Source organism: Salmo trutta, chromosome 27, assembly GCF_901001165.1.
Source record: "Salmo trutta chromosome 27, fSalTru1.1, whole genome shotgun sequence".
Taxonomy (NCBI): Eukaryota; Metazoa; Chordata; class Actinopteri; order Salmoniformes; family Salmonidae; genus Salmo; species Salmo trutta.
Window position 1 is genome coordinate 20,920,111 of NC_042983.1, and position 14,799 is coordinate 20,934,909.

The 14,799-nt window shown below is 42.3% G+C and overlaps 2 protein-coding genes across 6 annotated transcripts in view; one reads left to right on the forward strand and one right to left on the reverse strand.

Annotated features, from left to right (window-relative positions):
* Positions 1–10,298, forward strand: part of LOC115164572 (protein turtle homolog A) — a 52,790-nt gene extending 42,492 nt beyond the window's left edge. For both annotated transcript variants that reach the window (XM_029717201.1, XM_029717203.1), the window contains 6 exons: positions 335–505; positions 4,066–4,102; positions 4,381–7,926; positions 8,081–8,250; positions 8,398–8,601; positions 8,905–10,298. In XM_029717201.1, the coding sequence (XP_029573061.1) occupies positions 335–505; positions 4,066–4,102; positions 4,381–7,926; positions 8,081–8,250; positions 8,398–8,585 (4,112 nt within the window). In that variant the 3' untranslated portion in view covers positions 8,586–8,601; positions 8,905–10,298. The remainder of the gene's footprint in view (positions 1–334; positions 506–4,065; positions 4,103–4,380; positions 7,927–8,080; positions 8,251–8,397; positions 8,602–8,904) is intronic.
* A 63-nt stretch (positions 10,299–10,361) lies between these two features.
* LOC115164573 (coiled-coil domain-containing protein 74A-like) lies at positions 10,362–12,613 on the reverse strand. 4 transcript variants are annotated; one of them, XM_029717204.1, is made up of 8 exons: positions 12,530–12,611; positions 11,792–12,031; positions 11,655–11,696; positions 11,409–11,505; positions 11,099–11,291; positions 10,872–10,975; positions 10,733–10,789; positions 10,362–10,647 (listed from the first exon to the last, which is right to left on the reverse strand). In XM_029717204.1, exons 1-8 carry the CDS (start codon positions 12,576–12,578, stop codon positions 10,512–10,514), a joined length of 918 nt encoding a protein of 305 aa, XP_029573064.1. In that variant the 5' UTR covers positions 12,579–12,611; the 3' UTR covers positions 10,362–10,511. The 4 variants fall into 4 exon arrangements, with proteins under 4 accessions (XP_029573064.1, XP_029573065.1, XP_029573066.1 ...); XM_029717205.1 differs by having other exon boundaries at positions 11,792–12,068; positions 12,530–12,540; XM_029717206.1 differs by lacking the exons at positions 11,792–12,031; positions 12,530–12,611 and having other exon boundaries at positions 11,655–11,780.
* Positions 12,614–14,799: the final 2,186 nt, after the last annotated feature.

Sequence of the window (14,799 nt, forward strand, 5' to 3'; positions counted from 1 at the left end):
AGGAGAACGGGGAAAAACAAACTGGTTGACTTGACTAACATACAAGACGAACTGGCACAGAGAGACAGGAAACACAGGGATAAATACACTGGAGAAAATAAGCGACGCCTGGAAGGGGTGGAGACAATCACAGGAACAGGTGAAACAGATCACGGGGTGACAAAGACTAAACAGCCCTAAACATTATGTAACAGTTATATCAACTGTGCTTGGTGATAGTCATGACTCTTGACAGTTGTCATTATGTTGATACATGTTGATTGTTAGCCAAAAGCATGGCTGTCTATGGTGTTGTTAGTGCATTACTAACACACTGTGCCTGGTGTGGTTGCAGGCATGGAGATGTACCCTGTCTGGCCAGGCTTCCTGGAGTTTGTCCCTGAGCCGTTATTGGCTGGTGTGTTGGGTGGAGTGTGCTTCCTGTTCCTGGCAATCATCCTCTCCTTGGTGACAGCCTGTGTTATGAGTCACAGAAGAGCCCATCGGCGGAGGAAGAGGAGAGATGGTAAAGACTGCATTATCCTAACATTTCCCTGATACTAAAAGAGAAAGAATTTCAAGCTTTCTATCCATTGAAGTGTTTTATTAGAGGTTATCTTTAAATGGGCAATCTGCAGTTGAAACAATAACAAAGGAATGGAAAGCTGAAAGATGGGCCTGGAGAAATGTTACCACTCATAGAAATAGCTATTGATGCAATGTACTGACCATCCAAGATATCAAAATTATAGTTTTAAGCTTATTGTCAAGGTTTGTTTACATTTCCAACATTAACAAACATTGGAGTAAAACAAGCATTTATTTTGGATTCTGATTGAGTACATACATGTACAGTACCAGTCAAAAGTTTGGACACACCTACTCATTCAAGGTTTTTCTTTATTTTTACAATTTTCTACATTATAGAATAATAGTGAAGACATCAAACCTATGAAATAACACATATGGAATCATGTAGAAACCAAAAAAATGTTAAACAAATCAATTAAATGTAGATTCTTCAAAGTAGCCACCCTTTGTCTTCATGGCAGCTTTACACACACTTAGCATTCTCTCAACCAGCTTCACCTGGAATGCTTTTCCAACAGTCTTGAAGGAGTTCCCACATATGCTGAGATCTTGTTGCCTGCTTTTCCTTCACTCTGCGGTCCAACTCATCCAAAACCATCTCAATTGGGTTGAGGTCGGGTGATTGTGGAGGCCAGGTGATCTGATGAGGCATTTCATCACTCTCCTTCTTGGTCAAATAGCCCTTATACAGCCTGGAGGTGTGTTGGGTCATTGTCCTGTTGAACTACAAATGATAGTCCCACTAAGCACAAACCAGAAGGGATGGCGTATCGCTGCAGAATGCTGTGGTAGCCATGCTGGTTAAGTGTGCCTTGAATTCTAAATAAATCACCGACAGTGTCACCAGCAAAGCACCCCCACACCATCACACATCCTCCATGCTTCACGGTGGTGTCGTGTCTTTGGCATCATTAAACTGAAGACGTTTATCAAATAACTCTCTGTAATTATTATTACGCGATTGAACTGATTAATCGTGTAACTGTAATTAACTAGGAGGTCGGGGCACCAAGGAAAATATTCAGATTACAAAGTTATAATTTTCCTAATATAACTTTCAGATATCATAATATCTGATCTCTGAGTCTTCTGATTAATGATGTGTTATTTACCTTGGTCAGTCTCATTCCAAACGTCGTAAATTGTTGGTTATCTGCACGAACCCAGTCTTCACTATGAGTCATCCATACATCAATTGTCTTAAAATCATTTATTTACTAATCTAAGTAATTCACAGAAATGCATAACAAACAGTAGGTATCGTTACAAGAAATGATAGAGGAATGTGCCCTAGAGGGCTAAACCGGCATGGCGGCTTGTTAGACAAAAGGGGAGTGTGGGTCAGCTGAGAAGGCACTACAGAGTTGATAAATATTAACAATTGAAATGCTAATCCTTTGCACATGAACGCTCACTCATTCGGGAACAATTGCAATCAATATATATATTTACGCTCAGTGTGTCGTCGGGATCTTTGTTGGAGAGTTGGGTTCTGTTGGAGAGTTTTTCTATCTCTCTCTCTCTCTCTCGGTTAGAATGGATATTTCAAAGTGACATTCATTAATGTCGTTATAGGACGGATGTTTCGTTGGTCTTCGCGTTCAATGATACCGAATTCCTAGCTGCAGACTAGTAATTAATATCAAAGACTTGTTATTATTCTGTCGGTATCAATAGTCTAAGCGTTTAACCACGTGGTATGGTTAAAGTTCAGAACGAGGAATGCATGGTCAAACCTTGGCCCTCTCTTCTCGAGGTAAGCTGGTCTGCTGATAGAAACCCTGGGTGGGGTTTATATTCGGAAGGACAGAAAAAGGCTGTCTCATGACGCCAGGTCCCGTCTGTTCATGGGGGCGTGTCGATGACTTGGTAAAACTTTAAACAGAAAATACATTTCTCTCACATTAACATCTTACAAGCATCCCAACATATTCCAAATAGCTTTATCCTTATTCATTAATTTTATACAACCATTAGATGTAAGTCTCACAACTGAGGCTATGATATAAACAGAGCCATGGTAATGTGGCCGTATTGTCTCTCATGAGTTTCACAGAATTGTACCAAACGGACCAGTTCGTAGCTGGATTCTTCACCGATCTTTTATACTTTCTCCAGAACATAAATGTTGTTCGGTTCTCCAGTCCTGTGAGGTGGAAGAATTCCTTTGTCTCTCCATGAAAACACTCTGTCTCTTTATACTGTGGCCATGAGGCGGGACATTTTCTTAGGAATTTACGACGGCTCAAACAGGGCCTGAGTAGGGGGAGGTAGGGGGATGGTACATAGAAAACCCAAAGAGGGCAACGTCATGACAGTGGGAACCACACATGCAGAGATCATCCGTTCACCAACTCTGCGTCTCACAAAGACACGGCGGTTGGAACCAAAAATATCACATTTCGACTTATCAGACCAAAGGACAGATTTCCAGTGGTCTAATGCCCATTGCTGGTGTTTCTTGGACAAGTCATTTCTTCTTATTGGTGTCCTTTAGTAGTGGTTTCTTTTCAGCAATTCAACCATGAAGGCCTGATTCACCCACTCTCCGCTGAACAGTTGATGTTGAGATGTGTCTGTTACTTGAACTCTGTGAAGCATTCATTTGGGCTTACATTACTGAGGCTGGTAACTCTAATGAACTTATCCTCTGCAGCACAGGTAACTCTGGGTCTTCCTTTCCTGTGGCGGTCCTCATGAGAGCCAGTTTCATCTTAGCGCTTGATGGTTTTTGCGACTGCACTTGAAGAAACTTTCAAAGTTCTTGAAGTTTTACGTATTGGCTAACCTTCATGTCTTAAAGTAATGATGGAGTGTCGTTTCTCTTTACTTATTTGAGCTGTTCTTGACATAATATGGACATGGCCTTTTATCAAATAGGGCTGTCGTCTGTATACCTTGTCACAACACAACTGATTGGCTCAAACGCATTAAGGAAAGAAATTCCACAAATTAACTTTAAATAAGGAACACCTGTTAATTGAAATGTATTCCAGTTGACTACCTCATGAAGCTGGTTGAAAGAATGCAAAGGGTGTGCAAAGCTGTCATCAAGGCAAAGGGTGGCTACTTTGAAGAATCTCAAATATAACATATATTTAGATTTTTGAAACACTTTTTTGATTACTACATGATTCCATATGTGTTATTTCATAGTTTTGATGTCTTCACTATTATTCTTCAATGTGGAAAATAGTAAAAATAACCCTTTTTATGAGTAGGTGTGTCCAAATGTTTGACTGGTACTGTGTATAAGTTATATTCTTCAAGAATCAATGAGTGTAAATATAATTAATTTATGTCCAAAAACAGATTTAGCAACTCAATTATTTTCAAAGCCTATTAAGCTGGATTTCCAAAGCCTTGATGACTGGACCAGCTCTCAGTAACTTTCATTAGGTTCCTTTTCATGTTATGCATGTTAATCTATTTCAGTTGACAGCATTTTTGTTTATTTTATATGTGCCATTGTTTGGCCTTTTCTCCCTCCTCCAGATCTCCCCTCTGCCTTCCAGAAGAGCCCTTCTCCAGAGTAAGTACCCATCCATACCAGCATATTTCCCTCATTGCATTGGCTGTTTTTTAACCAACCCATTTTCCATTCTTATGTGCCCTTTTTTGAGAATCATTGCATATTAAGGTGTATTTATCTGCTACTCATAACAATAAGCATAGCAATTTGTAGCCACTGAATGCATCCTTACATATTGTTCTTTTAAGCTTGAGACAATAATGTAATAATGCAATAACCTGTCTTAATCTGTTCAACTGAACTCATCACTTCTCCTATGACTCTTCTCTCTTCCTCAGAGCTCGCTCGCCTTCTGACAGCCCTGACAGCGTTCTGAAGATAAAGCTGTGTCCTCCTCTGTCTTTCTTCCCCAACTCCTCATCTTCCCAGTCTGACCGTTCCTCCTTTGATAAAGGCAGCCGTGGAGAGTACCAGGACCAGCGTAGTCAGCTCCTGTCCAGCTCCTCTCCCCCACCCCACTACACCATCTTTGAGAGCCACCTGGGGGGTAATGCCCCCTCCCCCTCTGCTCTGGAGTCCATCTCAAGAGGCCCAGATGGACGATTCATTGTCCAGCCCTTGCTAGAGGGATCTACTATTTCCAACATGAAGAAAAACGTGAAAACAGTCTTCCTACAAACCCAAACCAATGGGGGAGATAGCGGCACAGGGAGCAACCAGACATCTTTCAAAGACTCTCCAAAGTCCAGCAGTTTGAGCTCTGAGAGGGGAGAGAGAAAGGACTCCTCCCTTACAGTGGAGGTTATAGACCTCAGCAAGCCCCCTGCTTCCCCGGGTAGAGTGAGGGCCATGGCCAGGAACTTCTCCCGTCACGGCTGCTTCTACTCTGATGACGAGCAGGGCATCTCAGTGGCTCTGCTGGAGAGAGACAGCTTCTACTCCGACAGCAGTGAGAAGAGAGCCTGTGACTCCCTGAAAAGATACCGTGCTGGGCACCCAGAGGACATCTTCCCCAGCCTGGGCAGGAGAGCCAGACAGCTGGAGAGGGACAGGCATCACCAAGCAGGCTACCATCCCATGGGGGGAGAGAGCCAGCTGACCAATGCCAGCACACTGGTCTCACAGATTGATACAAGTGACCAAGAGCGGGATAACCTCAGTAAGTGTCTGCAGTTGGCCAAAGAGAGGGAGGAGATGGAGAGGGAGCTGGAGAACTATACCGCCAGCCAGAGGGTAAGGGAGCGGGAGAAAGAGGAAAGGCAGCCTGAAAAGGCAGAAAGCCCTAACAGGGAACTGGATAGTTCAAGGGCTGAGGATCCTATATGGAAGCCACAAGACATTACCTTACGTCCCAAAGCCCACCGGGCTTCCGGGGAGACCCATCAGCTGTCGGACTATAGGAGGGCCTGCTACTTTGGGAACACGAGCAGCCCAATGGACCGACTCCCTTCCTCCTACATCCAATGGGACATCAGCCCAGTCAACTCTATCAACAGCCTTATCCCAGTGCAGAGCCCCTTAGAGAGCACCACACCAAGGTTCCAACATCCTCACCAATGTCACATTGGGTCAGCCATGAAGGACTCGCTACCTGAAGACTGCTCATGCTCCCCAGCCACTCAATGCACCGCTCTATCTCTGCTCTCCCCTACATCAGAAAGCCCACCTATTGGTCGAGGAACAGCCAGAAGCAGAGCCAGGTCGAGGAATCCTGACAGAACTGTAGAAAGAGAGCAGGACACGTATCGTAGAAGCTCTATGGTTGAGGAAGGCTGGAGGGAAAATGGGCAACCGGGGGGAGGTGCCTTAAAACCAAGATCGTCCTTTGCTTATGGTACACAGCATCTGGAGCCAGCAGCTGAAAGTGTCAGATCTGTTTCAGCAGATCGAGTAAGGGCCACAAGTCCTGTTCAGCCTTACCCAGGCACTGCATCATATAGTCTGTCTGAGAAAACAGAGACAATAGATGACCTTAGGGAGAGAGTAAATCAGAGTCCTTCTAGTTATTCTACTTTGCCCTATGAGCTCCACAAAGCAGGGGCCAAAGGGAAAGTGAGAGATGATAAGATTGGAGATGACCCTCAGAGTTCACTGTTATACCCTGAGCAGGAGAGAGAGTGTGTCAGGACACGCTCCAGAAGGAGTGATAGGGCGCTTTTTAGTGACAGCCCCAGTCGCATTTCCCGCTTAACTCTTCTGGAAGAGTGTGATAGTGACCAGTCCCAGTTCTCTGTTGCCAGAGTCTCAGAGTCTTTCAAGAACAAGCAGACAAACCAGGCTCCCAAAATGTCCCCACTGCAGACAAGTGCAATTCTGGAGTATTTGAGCCTCCCGGGTTTCATTGAGATGAGTGTGGATGACTCTGGGGATGAATCTGAACTCACAGTCACTACTTGCCAAAGCGTAGAGCCACAAACAGAGACTTCTCTGGAAGGTAAGCCAGACGTGGTTCCAAAAGACTGGGCAGTTCATGTGCAGAAGAACCTTGAGACAAGTTCATGCCAAAAAAAAGTTTCTTTTTTAGAAAACAGACACTCTGTTGGTCCAGCAGGAACTTCAGAAGCAGTTGAGAAGCCAGCCTATAGATACTCTCTGCAAGTGGAAGCAAGAGATTTAAGCCACAAAGCTGAGATTCCAGACTGGTCAAAAAAACAATCACCTGGTTCAGAACTCACAGGGAGTTATCATCACAACCATGAGCAGTCACAACCACTGATTAGTCAAAAGACCCCAGCCTCAGAGAAACAACTATCGAGAATGGGTTTAAGTCCAGTCCAGACGTTGGTTAGTGCAGATAAAAGCATGGCAGACGTTGTGTCAAAACACTCTGACACTTTTGCCGTTAAACCAGAGTCAGCTTCAGAACAAGCCCAAAGACTTCATTCTCAGGGCAACAGGACTAATAAAATAGCCTCTAAGATCCCTCAACCCCATGCACCATTCATGAAGAAATCTCTGAGCATCGGCCCCTGCAGAACACTCTCAGGCATGGGACAGCCTCGTCCATTTCTGAAGAAGTCCATCAGCTTAGGGTCACAGAAATGGGAGCATTTTGAAAGCCCAAGGACTTATGTCTCAGAGAAATGTTACTGGGATAAGTTCCCAAACCCAGACATCCAGGTCAAGTCCTATAGTTTAGGACGCACCCCTGCATCCTCCTTCTTCAGGCCAGGCCCCTTGTGGCAAGAAGGTGTCCCTTTTAGAAGGCCGAGTGTAAGCAGCTTGGAAAGGGCTAGGTATGCTGAAAGATCCTTGGAGAGGCCTCGGTATTACAGATCCCAAGCCAGTTCTTCCTATACCTACCTTAGCTCCTCCATGTACCCACCAAGTCAACCCCCTGGCTCTGCTAGACGAGACCTATCTGATCCGCGTAGACAGGCCAGTGCTTATCCTGATGCATCCAGGTTGCCTATCACATATCAGGATGCCCTGAGGTCTGTACAGCACATATATGTCCCTATGGATTTCTCAATACCCCAGTACCCACCCAGACCAGACAAGTACCCACCCAGACCAGGCATGGGGGGGGACTACCCCAGACCGATAGAGTCCAAGGGGGGCCCCCCGAGGCCCAACCTGCCCCGGATGTATAGCTGGCCCTCACCCTACCATGGTGGCCCTTTCCCACCCAGAGATGTAGACAGTCATAGACAAGCAGAGAGAGGGATGGGTAAGGGAGCGGGGGCTGAGGTGGAGATGAGAGATAACAGGGAAGGAGGGAGGGCCAGTTATGCCAGCCAGAGCAGTGGGAGAGGTAGCGTTGGCCTCCTCCGCCAGTCCCTCTCTATCACTCCCACCCTTCTCAGCTCCCCAGAGACAACCGAGGAAAGTGAGACACAGAGACACAGAGCCGAGATGGATCTACTTGAGCGGAGAAAGAAAAGGTGAAACTACCGCACCAGTCCAACATCACACAGAGATTTCTTCACAGCCCAAAAAATTTAGGATGTTGCAAATATGTCATTGATATACTGTTAAACTATTGTTATTGTCCTGTGTATGTCTGACTGACCACTTGTTTTGTGTGCCTGTCAATAGAAGGAACACATCAGTTGATGAGAGTTATGAGTGGGATTCCACTGATGTCTGTGTGGACTCGGAAGTCCTGGAGGCCATGAAGCCACAGGCAGGGGTAGGACAGGGCAGGGGGGAGGGCAGGCATGATCGACCACGTTCTGCGGCTGGCCTCCAGGACCGCCACAGGAATGGTAAGAGAATAGTATGTTATTATTCACCACACTGAATGTATCATATCATGTGTGAATTCATTTGTGCCTTTTGTTGTGGTTGTGGTAATGTGAGTTGTACCCATGACTCTCCCATTCCATGCTGTTCCTCTCCCTCCCGCCCCTCAGGCCCGCCTCCCTCAGTCAGTTCACCAGTTTCCAACCCACCTCGCTGCCAATACAGTCGCTCCCTAAGTGAGGCGCGCTTCAACGCACTCCGCCTGGAGTACCAGGAGTACAGGCGCGCTCAGGAAACCTCCTGCACCAGTGATCCCTGCCTCCCCCCCGACACAGACTCCAACTCAGCGCTCCTCTAACCACCTGCCCTCCTTGGTCCGTTCCTCTCTGCCTGCTACTGCTACCCTCTCACCTTCTCTTTGACCTCTCACTGCCTACCTTTGTCCCTGACAGTTTTCACCCCTCTCTGTTGTGAAATTGTACATTCACTTTTTCCTTTAATTTTAAAACGCTGTCTTTTTAAGCAATGCACAATTTCACAACAGATGGATGAAAATTGTCAGGGACAAAGACAGGCAGTACTAGCTAATGGAATGATAATCTTGCAGAATTTTGATGCATTGTTTGTCCTGGGAATGTATTTAACAGTGTGCTGTATTCTATCATTTTGTGTTTCAGATATTTCAAAGAAAGGAAGCAAATAGTTTCTCAGATGCGCAGAATACAGCACTGTGGTCCTCGATAAATGCTGGATATCTTTATTGAAGCTTCATTATACCTAATTTTTATATGTACAAAATCCATATCCTCAACAGTTCAACTGGATCTTCTGTGGACAGAACAATGTCAAAAGTATAACCAACTGACAGACCGGATATGCTGCTTGATCATATGGCGCACATCGTTTGCCACAGATATTGATACTTGTGTTGTGTGCCATCATTATTGACACAGAATAATACTTTGATCTGTTTGAAGCCTATTATGAGATGCTGGATATTTATATTTCTTGTGTTTTGTGTAATCAACACAAACACTATTTTGCATTTTCCCCAAGGAAAATGGATTGTGCTTTGAGTGAGCGAGCCTTCATCTTTGTATTGCATTGTTACAGTGGGTAGCTCATTATTACCTGGGTAGAAAAACTTATTTTTTTTTATTAATTACAATCTTGTCACAGGTGAATCTCCCTCATTTATGTGTTTGTAATCATCCTCAGTTTTCTCAGCAGAGTATTTCAGACTAACAGGAAAGTGTTGAGTGATTGCTTGTAAGAGTTAACAATGTAAATGTGTTCATGTACTGTAGCCCTAGACAATTAAACCTTATATATTTGGTACCATTAAAAACTCAACATCCTAATCGTCGATCATATGAAAAAGAATTCATGCTGACATTTCTTGACTTGAATTTAAAAATATCTTATGTTGTTCATGACAGGGAAAGGTTGTGTATCATCTTTGCTTTACCTTTGTCAAAAATAAGGTAGTTCACCGTTCACAAATATGGTTAAACATATTCCCAAATTAAGCATATATTAAATTATTGGAGATCAAGTATAACAATATGGTTTGAGATTAAGTACTGCATATATTTTAATCATCTACACCTTTCTTTTTTATCTTTTGTACTACAAGCATAATTTGCATTATTGTATATTTATTAACATGGGTTTTGATATGCAACAATGTTTACATGCAAATTCACATCATTGATGTGAAAACCACACTGTGAATATACTCAATTAAGATTAATTATATGTTGGAATAAGAAGTCTCCATTTATTGTTGTACATTTTATGCACAAAATTGTGTCCTGACTTCTGTTATGTAATGACAAAACTGTACTTTATACTGGAACTGTTTTACAGTAACCAAAAAAGGAAAATTAAAAAGGAATGGAAGCCTGTACTATACTTAAGGAGCGTCTGTAAATCTGTACATTTGGAGCACATCTGCATTTTTTAAATACATTTTTTTGTTTTTTTCCAACTGGGTTTAAATATCTGCACATTTGGTTGTTCTTATTGTCATTTTTATATGTTTGCATTGAATAAATGGTTTTATTCTGAATGCACCAGAATGTGACATTATTATTTCACATTGAAGTATTGAACAGGGTCCTGAACTATCCAGTTTACACTCATGTTCATTTTATTGGTCACAGTTAGTGAGATGGAACTCAAGAGTGTATCATTCTCAGACTTTACACCTTTACTTTATTCACAGACAACACACTCGGTTCAAAACTGAGGGATGCATAATTTGTGATGATAATGCTGTGTCCTACTGCACCACTCTTCTCAGACGGGATCTCAGCACAGCTTGTGCCTTCTTCTGCCTCTCTGCTATTCTGGAGTTTAGGCTCTGTTTGATGGCTGGCAAGATTACTCTTTCTCTCATGCCAATCGGGGCTGGGGGCCTTCAGAAGGCAAAAATAATATGCTTATTTTAAGTAATAGCATGGAGCACATTCAATAACACTATAAATAGCATGACTGACTTACAGTTTTTTTGGCAGCGACTTGAGAGGAAGTTTTGGAAACATTCCAATGTCTTTGTCTCTGAAAGAAATAATTCAATATGAAAACTATTTTAGGGATGAGTTTTTCCAAACATTTTGATAAATTGTGTAGGCTATTTCACCTGTCTGCATCAGAGAGGTAGGCCTTGGTCAGTGCGTAAGCCTCCTGGGACATTTTCTTGTTGTTGACTATTATGTCTTTGAGGATGGCCTTCACACGTAGCAGCTGAAACACAAGTTGAGAGAAGAGAGTTTTAACATTCTAAGATTAAACGTGACATGGTGTTCTTACATTCTGACATGGAATGAGAGCAGAACATGATACAGTAGGGTCCTCTCTGTAGCCTACCTCCTGGGACTGCAAGTTGTTGTTTTTACAGAGCTGTCTGATGATGACCTCACACTCCTGTAGGGTGGGGGCACAGGGGGAGTGAGATGGACCACCATCAATCCGCAGGGGAAGCAAGGATGTGATCAACCCCTTTTTTGATTTTGCATTTAAATCTGATCTTAAAAGATTAGATGTGCTTGCTGTATCCACTCTGCATGCGAGTGTGCAGGAAAATAAAGAGAACGTTCGATCAACACTTCCACCAAAGTGTTTTATTATTAATGATATGTAAGAAAGATATTATATAGGTGTTAAGTGTGATGATTACCTTAGATTTGCTGATGGAGATGGCAGACCATGCAGAGGATGGCTGGTCTGCTCTATGTAGCTGGGCTGTTGTGTTTGAGATCTGCATCTTGGAGATACTAAACCACAAGGGGAAAAGTGTGGGGGGTGGGGGGTATAATAATACATTTCAATAGGGAGGGACACTTACAATTTGTTCCCTAATAGCATGATGGTGTGGGAGGAAAAGAACTACAGAAGAAAATATCAGGCATAGGCCTACTCATACCTTCAGATTGTTGTGGCTCCATTATCAACTGATAGTGCAGTTCTGCAAATTGAATAAATCAATTATTAGGGGTGTCACAACACTATTTAATAATGCAGTAGCATACTAGGATACTCATGATGCATTTAACTTTATACCTTTATTTTCACGTTTTAATTCTTCGATTTCCTCATGCAGTTTCCTCAGTGTTTCTCTGTGCTGTTTTTGTAGGAATAAAACATCCTTCTTCAATGATGCCACTCGTCTAATGTCAGAATCCATGGTGCATCGAAAAGTTAAACTTTCTGAGTCCATCATTTGTGAAGGAGTGGGTGGCCAGTCACGGGGTAATTTTCGGGGACATCCGACATGGGACCAGTGAGGCAGGTTCCGGACTGCTATTTTTTTTATATGATAGTAGAAAATACAACACGCCTGACTATTAGCTAACGTACCACTTGACACTACATATGAATCTGGCTATCAATGCTTGCCATTTTAAAATGGTAAAATCAGTGCTTGACTTGGGCAGGAGCTCACCGGAATGTAGTGAACTACCGGTACCTAAACTGGTCTACTGCATGAGTTAGTGCACTTCTTATAGAATATTAGCTTAAAAGTATTGCAGAGTTCGTTCACCTAAATATAAAAAGTACCCGCCCAAATTAAACAAGTACAAGCACCTATTTCAGTCCAAGCTAGGCTACATATGTCTTAGCAGCATGGTAGCCTAGGTTTATAGCACCAAGAGCCACACATGGCAGAGGACCACGATCATGAAAAAATACGTAACTTTTTAGATAGGCCAATAGGTCCTGATTAGGCTGTTCATGCTGACATTTCTCTTATCATTAACATTTCAGCTTCAAAAGACGACTCCGCACTGCTCGACTTACTTCCAGATGTCTCAATTTTGCCTCCCTTCAACAAAACAGTTGTTACCATAGCAACCGACAGTCAGCATAGATCCTGTTAAATTACTAGAGTGGTTATGTCATAATCCCTCAAAATTCCAGAATGGAGTTAAAATGACAGCCATATTGTTAATGAGAACTCTAAACCAGTCTAATTGGAATAAATGGCAGTAGAGGCATAACCTTGATTTTATTTATGCACGAACATAAAAGTAAGGCATGATATCAGAAATTGTGTAATATAATTATTGTCAACCCAAAATATTGTCATTTAATTATAAATACAGTTTAAATGGGTTTTATACACATTTTCTGTATAAATCTCCTATAAAATATTTGTAAACAGACCATAAATGTCTGCATTTTTGTTTTATTGGAAAACTGTGTATGCTATTATATGATACAATGGGTGCGTTCGTAAATTCGCTCTGACTCTCTTCTGAGTGTTCCAGAGCGCAGAATAACGATTAATTTCGAACGCTCAACACCCGTTGAATTTGGCCGGTGTCAGTAAACATCGGCAAAAAAGCTTAATTAAATTGTTGCCAGCAGCACAGTTACAGTCACCAACGCTCTGGATACCATGAAAACAGCCTAACCAGCTCTGCTAGGGCAAGTAAAACGGTTAGAGTGAGGTGTTCTCTCATTTATGTCTAGAAGTAGCTAACAAGCTAGCTAGCTTTAGCCAGTTAGCTTGGGTGCTTGACTGCAGTTGTGAGGTCAGAACGCTCGGATCAACCCTACTCCTCCGCCAGGCTTCCAGGTTGCGCTCTAAACACTCCGAGAGCAAAACGCTCCGAGAGTGAAACAAACGGACAATCTGACAACGCTCTCAATTTACGAACGCCCAGAGCGCACTCTGAGTGCTCCAAAGTGAATTTACGAACGCACCAAATATCAGTACTTGTTGCATCTACAACTTGTCCAAGTCCTATCAACTGATCAATTGATTTCAGCCAGTCTATTGCTGTGACCGCATTGTTTGAATGGAATGCTGGCATATTGGCAGTTAATGTGAAAAACTGTATGGAATCATTCCTCTAAAACTGTCTGGATAGCTAGCTAACAAACATACAGTGCAGATACATTCTTCAAATTCATTATTTGACACAATATCTTATCACAGCACAGACAAACCATGGTTGGTCAACTCCCTGACCTTTATCCCATCATAAGAAGGTTCATGTTCATTCTAGTACTCTAATTCCTAATTATATTGTAGACCACACATGGCTCAAGACACATGATTGCATAAATATTGTGTGCAGCCTACATTTGAATAGCAGTGGAGGCTGCTAAGGGGAGAATGGCTCATAATAATGGCTGGAATGGAGTTAATGGAATGGTATCAAAAACATGGTTTTCATACCATGTCCATTCACTCCATACATTCTACTCCATCCCAGCTATTATTATGAGCCATTCTCCCCTCAGCAGCCTCCACTGTAATAGTTTATTTCCAAAACACCATATAGACCAATTTTTCACGTGTTTTTTTCATCAGAAATAAATGCTTATGGGTAGCTAGCTACCTTTGTGTCTGTAAAATATTACTCTTCTCAGATTTTAAATTCATAGATTTTAGACATTATTGGGCAGTGGTAAACTACATGTAGTTCAACTAGTAATTTAATTACATTTTGCAGTAGCTTGGTGGTAGTTGGAACTAGATTGACATTTTGGTAGTGTTTTCAGTAGTTAATTAGGCTACTTTTTTTTGCCATGTAGAGGTATAGCCAACTATTGGAACTACACACTACCCTTTTTTGCCCTCCCAAAATATAGGTGCACTGTAGGTAAGAATTTCCTTTCTTCAGACCTTCCTAATTCTCACGTGAAACACTTTTTGTGAGCTTAATTCTCACTTTGTGTTTAAAGCTGCAATATGTAACTTTTTTTGCGACCCGAGCAAATTCACTTTGAAATGTGAGTTGTAGATATCACTCTCATTGAAAGCAAGTCTAAGAAGCGTTAGATCTGTTCTATGTGCGCTATTTCAACACTACACTATGCTTGTTTTGTAACAAAAACTGAAATTAGGCAAACTATTTGAATTTTAGCAACCAGGAAATGGCATAGCAATTTCTGCATATTGCATCTTTAACAGGCAAAATCACATTTTGTTAACATCTGACTACAGAGTGATCAGTTCTTGCAATTTGTACTCTATGACATTTCAGATATAGATACATTTTTTACCAAATAACTATTTTTCTTAAGAGTAGCTTTAGTGTAGCTTAACTTCTTCCTGT